The sequence below is a fragment of the Eurosta solidaginis genome, chromosome 5, assembly GCF_040869045.1.
Source record: "Eurosta solidaginis isolate ZX-2024a chromosome 5, ASM4086904v1, whole genome shotgun sequence".
NCBI lineage: Eukaryota > Metazoa > Arthropoda > Insecta > Diptera > Tephritidae > Eurosta > Eurosta solidaginis.
The window spans coordinates 26,711,003-26,720,363 of NC_090323.1; the positions used below are offsets into that span (position 1 = coordinate 26,711,003).

Below are 9,361 nucleotides of genomic sequence, written 5' to 3' on the forward strand. Positions count from 1 at the left end.
TAATCGATTGCATTGATTCTCATAAGTTTGGACGAATCAGCTGTTATAAGGTTACCGATACGGTTATACTGTTTTCACACAGAAACTTAATGATCTCATTTCACCTGCTAATGAAATCGTAAATTTTTTGCTTTCACACAGAAGTAATTGCTCGATTAGTATGAACGATGAGACAAACAATCATGGCGGAACGATACAAGGTGGGAGCATGGTGACATACCTACAAACAAAAAAAATTTCATGTACTTGTAAATTCGATGGACAAATGTCAAAATCGTAGTTGATGTATCAAATCAAATAAAAAAGGTTATAATCAGCTGTTCGATGCGGCCACCTTGTATCGTTCCGCCATGCAGACAATGACATTTACTTTGACAAATGATATTTTTAAGCACTGAACACACCAAAAACTAAGAAGCGGAACGCGGCCAACAGAGTTGCATTGTGCTTTTGACTTCAGTAGGCATTCGATTAGCTACTAATGAAATAATTATAGATTCGAATTTTGTAGGGAAGATTGAGCTCAATAAGCGTCTTAATGTAGAAAACTGCCTTTATTATTCAATAAGCCGTCTGTGTGAAATTAGTATTACCGATAAAGCACCAATGTCTCCAGCTTAAGAAATTGAATCAGGGTTTACGTAGTCACAAAAGTGTTGCCCCTGTTCCAAAGCATTTTAATTTAATATCATGGCGAAAACTGTTCAGTTCAGAGTTATTGATTTTCAGTAAAAGTTTAATTTATTACATAAGGTTACTCCTCTAAGCGTAAAAAGCATAGAAAACGTAGTTTTTCAAATTATTGTGAAAAACCGTCTAAACTCAACAACAAAGTATATCGGTAAAATATTTTCTAGGATTTCTGAATTTCTGTACCCAAGTTCATTATATTTGTGTAATACAAGAATCTGGTAACAGTATTTTTAAATGAAAAAAACAACATTATTATTGCAAAAAAACGTATCTAAAGTGGAACTTTCATGCATTCATATTTTAGCTTGATCCTTTGGTTTGCTTCCACTCACAGCACCGTTTTATTTGCGGGAGAATTTCACAGCTACAGAAATTAAGGCGGATTTACATAGACGCTTTGGTTGTGTTTCATCTATTTGATGCCTTGGCAGGCCCATAATATAAAAATAAGACTCCTTGCCATTTTCTTCGTTTTGAAGCGATGAAAGAGTTGTAAATCCTCGTCTGAGAATTTCCCAACTTTTTGAGTCCCTTAAAATTCAACAAACTTTGCTTAGCAAGATATACACTCATGGCCGAAATAATAGGTATACACATCTTTGGTTCTATACATATATGTAATACTCCAATATTGCTAATAGAAAATGCTCGCAATGTGTTTTGAATTCGAAATCAAAACAAGACAGCCTATAAAATTTTTGTGATTGTAGCAACATAAGTGTGACAAGAAAAAATTTAAATTTAGGTACATTCGAGTATTGAATAAAAAAACAACTACGTTCAAACAGCAATATATCGGCACGCTGATGTTTTGTAGCAATATAAGTAAGTATTACATATATGGTTTTATATCATTTCAAGTATTTGCGAATGAAAACAAATTTTGTATGGTAATATTAATAACTTTAGTTACCTATACTAAATATATGAAAATTATTATAATTCATCCATTTCAAAGATAACTGTATCACAATAAAAAAATTTCGTTGGTCAAAATAACAGGTGTATGAAAATTTACTTAAAAATGAAAGTACACCATTGAAATATAATTCCTTACTCCATTGTTATTTTAATCACCGGTATCTCCTCCATGTTTTGTATAACTTAGCCTTTTCCATTGGTCACGACTTTAATTAATTTTTGGCCGGTTTCCAGTGAAGTGCTATCCCATCCGAATCCTTCATCTTCTGCCAAAATAACTCGCTTTTTTTGAAATGAAAAGGACTCCAGTCATCTTCTAAGGTTACTTCACAAGTTCGCAATCGGGTTGAGGTAAGGGGATTGACTTGGTCATTGCATACGTGTGAAAATTCCGTTTCTGAACCACTCAGATACGAACCGAAGAGTATGTTTTGTACCGTTATCTTGCTGATAACTCAATCTGAGTGGCATGCTTTTCTCCGCATATGTCAGCTTAACATATTGCAAAACATCCTTGTACTCTACGGTACACAAACAGAAGAGACAAGTTTATGCCACTGTACATCTGCATTGGTGCGATCCCATTAAAAAAAAAAAAAAAATTAATTTAAGGCGCGATAACCTCCGAAGATATCTAAGGCCGAGCTTCTCTTCCAATTTGCGTCGTGCTCCTCTTGATTTTTCCCTACAAATTGGCCGGACGGGACCTACATGTTTTATGCCGACTCCGAACGGCATCTGCAAGGCAGATGAGTTTTCACTGAGAGCTTTTCATGGCAGAAATACAATCGGAGCGCTTGCCAGACACTGCCGAGGGGCGACCCCGCTTAGAAAAATTTTCTTCTAATTGAAAAATCTTATTTCTAAAATTTTGATGTTGCTTTGCGGGAGTTGAACCCAGGGCATACGGTGTGATAGGCGGAGCACGCTACCATCACACCACGGTGGCCGCTGCGATCCCATTGTAGGAAAAAAATTGCGAAATATTTTATTAAGCATCGAAGTGAAGATTAATTTGTGTGGAAAGGACCCAAAAGTAATGTACATGGCGCGAAGGGCAAATCTTTTTCTTCTTGATGCACCAAAAGGACAATCAGGCATAGACAAGGAAACGTAATATTCGAGAGGCTTCTCTAGTTAAGGTTTGGGTTCTTTATTTTGGATAAAGGCCGCAATAATTATATTTCAACGGTGTTCTTTGATTTTTAAGAAAACGGTTATTCTATGCGACAGCATGACACTGCTAATACGCGTCCTTTTCCGATTTCGGATTATTAATACTGATGTCAATACGCGTCTTTTGACACCTCTCTCGATATTTTTGGACGCATATTAGCAGTGTCATGCTGTCGTACAGAATTACCAAGACAACTTTAATACACCTATTATTTTGACCAACGAAATTTTTTTATTAATATACAGTTAACTTTTAAATGGATGAATTATAATAATTTTCATATATTTAGTATGGGTAACTAAAGTTATTAATATTACCATACAAAATTTGTTTTCATTCGCAAAATCTTGAAATGATATAGAACCAAAGCTGTGTATACCTATTATTTTGGCCATGAGTGTAGGTGCTGCCATAAATATAACTCATCTGTTGGGAGAAGCATCGAAAGATTTACATAAACGCTTTGGTTGCGTGCTTACGGTTTGACAACGCCATACGAAAAACAATGAAACACCTTGTGTTATTTGCTTTGAAGCAACCAAAGCGTATGGCAGCATTTTTCACATCACTAAGAAACACCCATATGATTTTGACATTTTGGAAATACATAGAAATCCGTGCCGTAATCAGTTCGAACTAGGAATTTTGCTCACATTTAAACAAAAACTATAATAAAAAGATGATCTTTCTACGCTGGACTACACCATTGCGTCTACGGTAAGTTCTATAAACTATAAAAAAAAAAATATATAGATAGTTATAAATAGTCCATGCCAACAGGGTGCTGACACCGCGTGTATCTGGCGCACATCATTTCAGAGAAGATACAGCAGACGAGTCTAACAAAACAAAATCAAAATCAGAAAAGAAAACTGAAGCAGTACAGCAAGAGCAGGAAACAAGCAAAGCTGCTGCTGATGCCAGTGAAGAGCCAGCCATTACCAGACTTAACCGCTTATTGGCTAGCATGCCTACGGAAACACCGTACTCTTTGAGCAATAAAAGTGCTAATGCAACCATAGCTCAACCAGGAAGTGCTCACAAGAAGCGAAAGGAGGCGTCAAAAGACGAATTGAAAAAGAAAGATATTTTTGTAGCAGCCAAACGTGTAGCTGATCTAGCAACTGGAGGTGAACAAAAACAGCTAGTCGAATCAGAGTTGTTGGCAAAATTATTGGGTCATAATCAAGAGGGAAGTGTTAAAAGTACAAGTACAGATGATACACAAACTAAGCCAACTAACGATTTAAGCTTAAGGTAAATCGCACTCTATTTTTACGAAACTTATTTTTAATGCAAGTCAAATATTCCATATAGCGAACTAATTGTTGGCATGAAAATCGATCGTACGCAACATCCCAAAGAGCAAACGCGTGGTGAATTTGTTCGACGCTCCATTGCATCCAAGTCTAAACAACAACAAGAATACCAGCAATATCAAAGGCAGCCACGCGAAGCGTCCAAAGAACGTAAACGAGAAGCTGCCACATACACTGGTAGCGTGAATTTATACGGCTCTGAACCCTTAGGTATTTTCAAAAATCCAGGTGAATTACGTGATATGCCCGATATGCTTACCACCTGGGCACATTTGCAAGAAAACGAACTAAAACTATTAGTAACACATCCACCGGCAAATTATTTTGAAAAAATTGCGCTATGGACAGAGCAGGGTAAAGTATGGCATTTTCCCATTGATAATGAGCAAGATTTAAGTATTGAAGTAGATGTAGACTTTTCTGAGCATATTTTCCTCGAACAACACTTAGAAGGCTGGTGCCCTGAACGGGGACCTATACGCCATTACATGGAATTAGTATGTGTGGGTCTTTCAAAAAATCCGTATGTAACAGCAAAAGAGAAGAAGGAGCACATACTTTGGTATCGAGATTATTTTGAAAGCAAAAAAGATATACTTAAAGATTTGATAAGCCAAGAGACACAAAATAAAGCAGGTACAGCAGAGGTTAAAAAAAAGGTGACAGCGTAGGCTAAATATATTAATTTAAAAGAAGTTAAATGCTTTTGTAATAAATAAAAATTGAAAATGATTTGGTATATATTTCAAGGGTGCCAACTCAAAAATTTGACCTTTCGATGCAAGGTACACTACCCAAGGCAGTCGGTTCTATGTACCGGAGCGACTCGGGATTTTTCCCGACCAAGGACTGTCATTTCAGTGTGACCCCATATAATATGTTTCGTCCCTCCCACAAATTGTCATCCTCCCAGCAGCTCCTTGCAGCAGGACTGCTCCATATCCTCTTACTCCGGGAAGGCATCGAATCCAATCCGGGTCCGTCTCCTGACCCCGGTCCTGAGAAATGGTTTTGCTGCATCTGCCGCAAAAGAATCTTTTTAGGACGGTCATACTCTGTTCAGTGTGTCTCGTGCAAGGGATGGTTGCATCGGACAGGTTGTTCTGGGCTTGATCCCAAAACCCGACGTCCACGTAACTTTTATAAATCTTTTGTGGCTCCTTGCTGTTCACGCCCAAGGGCGTCCCGTAGTCTACGTCTAAGCGTCCCCCCCCCAACTACCTTCCAGCAGCCCCGCTGCTCCGCAAGCCACAACAAGTACCCGCTGCTGCTCGCGCCCCACGGCGCCAACAACTCAAACAGCTGCTACCACTCATAACTACAATCTTCGAAGTAGAGTCGGAAGCAATGCTGACCAACAGCCCCTGCCCCCGTCTTCTCCCCCCCTCTTTTCTGGCAGCAATCGTGTAGGTCAGGGAAACAGACTCTTAGTCCCTACCTCCGTTTGCACCGTTTGCCAGCACAGAATATGTATATATGTTTGCGACATCCGCCCAATGCAGCTCCTGCCTTGGGTGGTGCCACTTCCCTAGATGTTCTGGTCTCCGCGACGGCAACCCCCCGACGGGTTTCACCGCGCCATGTTGCCAGGTCGCAAACCCAAATCATCCGGGTACCCCAATGCTTGCCCAAGGACGCCCAGTCATAGGGCCACAACAGCAATTGCGTCCTGGCCTTCCCCAACCCAGGCGTAGTTACCCGTCACTTACCCCCAGAGTGGCGACGTCTCCCCTTATGCACTTCAGAATTCTGCAGTTAAACTGTAATGGACTAACTGGGAAGATTACGGAGATAGTCGATTTCATGAAGCGGCACAACATCCGCATTGCTGCGATTCAAGAGACTAAACTCACAGCAAGATCTGCATTGCAGACCTGCTCTGGGTATAACGTCCACAGGAAAGACCGCGAGAGCGGAAATGGAGGCGGTCTCGCGTTTATCATACACCACTCTGTGCAATATTATATATTTGATCCTGGCATCCGCAGGGACAATGTCTTAGAACGCCAAGGCCTATCTGTCCGGTCAGGCGATGCAAACCTAGAAATCATCAACATCTACATCCCTCCTGCAACCTGTTGCCCCAGTGGATACCGCCCTAATATCAGGGCCTTACTCACTGGCAACAATCGCATTATCTTAGGCGATTTCAATGCCCATCATGATCTATGGCATTCAAACTTGCGGGCAGACAGTAGGGGTGAGATGTTGGCGGATCAAATAGAAGAAACGACGTTCTGCACAATAACCGGAGACGCCCCCACACGTATGGTAGGAAGCTGTCACAGCTCGCCAGATATCTCAATCGTGAGCGCAGAACTCGTAAACTGCGTCAACTGGCAGCCGATGGTAACATTGGCATCCGACCACCTGCCCATACTTATTTCGCTTGAGCGTACCGCCGACTTCATCGTCACTGAAAAACGCACTTTCATAAACTTCAAAAAAGGAAAGTGGGAAGAATATAAATCCTTTACAGACAGCCGCCTAGCTGCCCTCCCTATCCCGACTGATGCCCGCCAAGGGGAGCGTGCCTTCCGTAAGGTCATTAATTCCGCCTCGGCACATTTCATTCCCGCCGGGAGAATTCCCGAAATCCGGCCCCACTTCCCGGCGGAGGCCACAAACTTAGCGAGAGAACGTGACCTTATAAGACAGCTTGATCCAGATGACCCCCAAATAAGGGATATAAACCAACGCATCAGATTGCTTGTGGATGAACATAAGCGGGCGAATCGGGAGGAGCACCTAAGAGGTTGTAACCTCTCTACCGGTGTGGGTAAACTTTGGTCCACCGTAAAGTCCCTTTCGAATCCGACTAAGCACAAAGACAAAGTTTCCATGAGGCTGTGTTACCGGAGCGTATCGGATCTGTGTCCGACAAAGGACCATCACATCGATAACACTCCCCGGGGCCTTCGGGGAGTAACCTAATCGCTACAACAACAACAACAAAAACAAAGTTTCCATCGCCTTTGGCGACAAAGTGCTGTCGGACGCGAAAAAATGCGCGAGCGCTTTCTGCCGACAATATATAATGTATCCTACGGTCGACAAAGATAGACGGAGAGCCAATAGACGCGCACATTAACACAAATTCAGCGCGTCACCAATCACCATCACCGCTAAAGAGGTTGAGGACGCCATTGGTCGTGCTAAACCATCCAAAGCAGTGGGCCCAGACGGCATAGCCATGCCGATGCTTAAAAACCTAGGGAAAGAGGGGTTCAAATATTTGGCGCATGTCTTCAATCTGTCTCTTTCCACCTTTGTCATACCTGAGAAATGGAAAATGGCCAAGGTGGTCCCGCTACTAAAGCCTGGGAAACCAGCTAACATAGGTGAGTCGTATCGTCCGATATCTCTTCTATCGCCAGTGGCAAAGACGCTTGAAGCCATTTTGCTCCCTTATTTCCAAGCAAATTTGCAGCTAGCCCCTCATCAGCATGGCTTCAGAAAACTCCATAGCACTACCACCGCGCTAAATGCCATTAGCACCCAGATAAATTGCGGTTTAAATCAATACCCCCACTATAGAACAGTACTCGTAGCGCAAGACCTATCAAAAGCTTTTGATACGGTCAACCATGGCTCGTTACTGCAGGACCTGGAAGGGTCTACCCTTCCCCCATGTCTTAAAAGGTGGACCGCAAATTATCTGGGTGGTCGGCAGGCATCGGTGCAATTTAGAAACGAAACATCAAAACCAAGGAGAATTAAACAGGGGGTGCCACAGGCTGGTGTCCTACCGCCACTTTTGTTTAATTTCTACATATCTAAGCTACCTTCACCACCGGAAGGAGTCACAATCCTTTCCTGCGCCGATGACTGCACAATAATGGCCACAGGCCCAGGCCCAAAGATCGATGCGCTATGCAATAAAATAAACGGCTACCTCCCTGATCTCTCCAGTTTTTTCGCCTCGCGAAACCTGGCATTATCACCGACTAAATCTTCCGCGACCTTATTTACAACATGGACGCCCCAAATGTCGACCATTTTGAACATCCACGTCGATGGCACTACGCTACCGACTGTCCTACACCCCAAAATCTTGGGTGTGACGTTTGATCAGGATCTACATTTTGGTGAGCACGCAGCCGCAATTGTTCCGAGAATTCAGAGCCGTAACAAAATCCTCAAATCCCTCGGTGGCAGTACTTGGGGAAAAGATAAAGAAACGCTCATGACTACATACAAAACAATTAGCCAGCCGATTACGTGCTACGCGTCACCCATATGGTCGCCAAGCCTAAAAATCACCCACTGGAAGAAACTACAGGCCTGCCAAAATACTGCTCTCAGAATCGCCACGGGCATCCCATCAGACATCTGATTGATGAACCAGCACCGCCTAGGGGCTTAAGGAGTCATCTCCGTAAGCATTTTGAGGAAATACGGCACCTGAGAACCCAGCCGTGTGAAGTGAAAAAACACAAGCAGGTCCTTGGTGAACTCCATAAACAGGCGTTGGACCTATATGCCGGGAATTGCCCGGTGAATCCAGTACTTAACGAAAATTATCCAAAAACTTGCGGAAGAGGAACGCATACTCCCCAGGGAAACGCGTGTCACTCTTGCTCAACTTCGTTCTGGATACTGTAACAGGTTAAACTCTTACCTATCCAGAATCAACCCCGACATACAAAATGTATGCCCCGCTTGCAATGTGTCCCCACATGACACCAACCATCTCTTCAATTGTAATGTGGAACCAACGCCTCTAACACCCCTTTCCTTATGGTCCACCCCTGTTGAAACGGCAAGTTTCCGTTAGAGGATATTGATGACAATTTGTGATCGGTCGCGGCTATTAGGTGGGGCGAGCATTGCTACAACAACAACAACAACAAAGTAAAACAAAATGAGCGCTCATAATTTATTAATCCGATATGACTCCGAAATATGTAAAAAATATGAGCCTCAGCATTCCACTGTTGATTTTGGTATCAGATTTCTTTTTAGCCTATATGTCTTAACTGGGTTCGCATCCAATTCCCGCATCTATTAGAAATGTAACTGACTACTGAATACAATCACACCCCAATGCAATCCATCCCGGGACAAATCCGAACAGTTTAAGGCATGGTCGGACTTTACTCTTTTTGTCTAGGGAACGCACCCGGATAGTTGCAGTATTATCAAAGAACGTAAGACAACAAGAAGTTTCAACTCTTAGAATCTAACATGTTATTAGCTCGCTGAAAAAAAAATTACCATGCCGTTGTATATAAGGCAGTTTTTATGCACA

General features: G+C 42.3%; 1 protein-coding gene across 1 annotated transcript; it reads left to right on the plus strand.

Annotated features, from left to right (window-relative positions):
- The first annotated feature begins 3,239 nt into the window (after nucleotides 1-3,239).
- Nucleotides 3,240-4,876, plus strand: mRpS31 (mitochondrial ribosomal protein S31). Its single transcript, XM_067792320.1, has 3 exons — nucleotides 3,240-3,508; nucleotides 3,572-4,048; nucleotides 4,109-4,876. Exons 1-3 carry the CDS (start codon nucleotides 3,471-3,473, stop codon nucleotides 4,779-4,781), a joined length of 1,188 nt encoding a protein of 395 aa, XP_067648421.1. The 5' UTR covers nucleotides 3,240-3,470; the 3' UTR covers nucleotides 4,782-4,876.
- The last annotated feature ends 4,485 nt before the right edge of the window (nucleotides 4,877-9,361 follow it).

Bases quoted from the DNA above. Each gene is read 5' to 3' on its own strand.
- mRpS31 (XM_067792320.1), top strand. From the start codon at position 3,471: ATGATCTTTCTACGCTGGACTACACCATTGCGTCTACG. The intron at 3,509-3,571 runs GTAAGTTCTATA...CCATGCCAACAG, and splicing joins ACTACACCATTGCGTCTACG to GGTGCTGACACCGCGTGTAT. The intron at 4,049-4,108 runs GTAAATCGCACT...TATTCCATATAG, and splicing joins ACTAACGATTTAAGCTTAAG to CGAACTAATTGTTGGCATGA.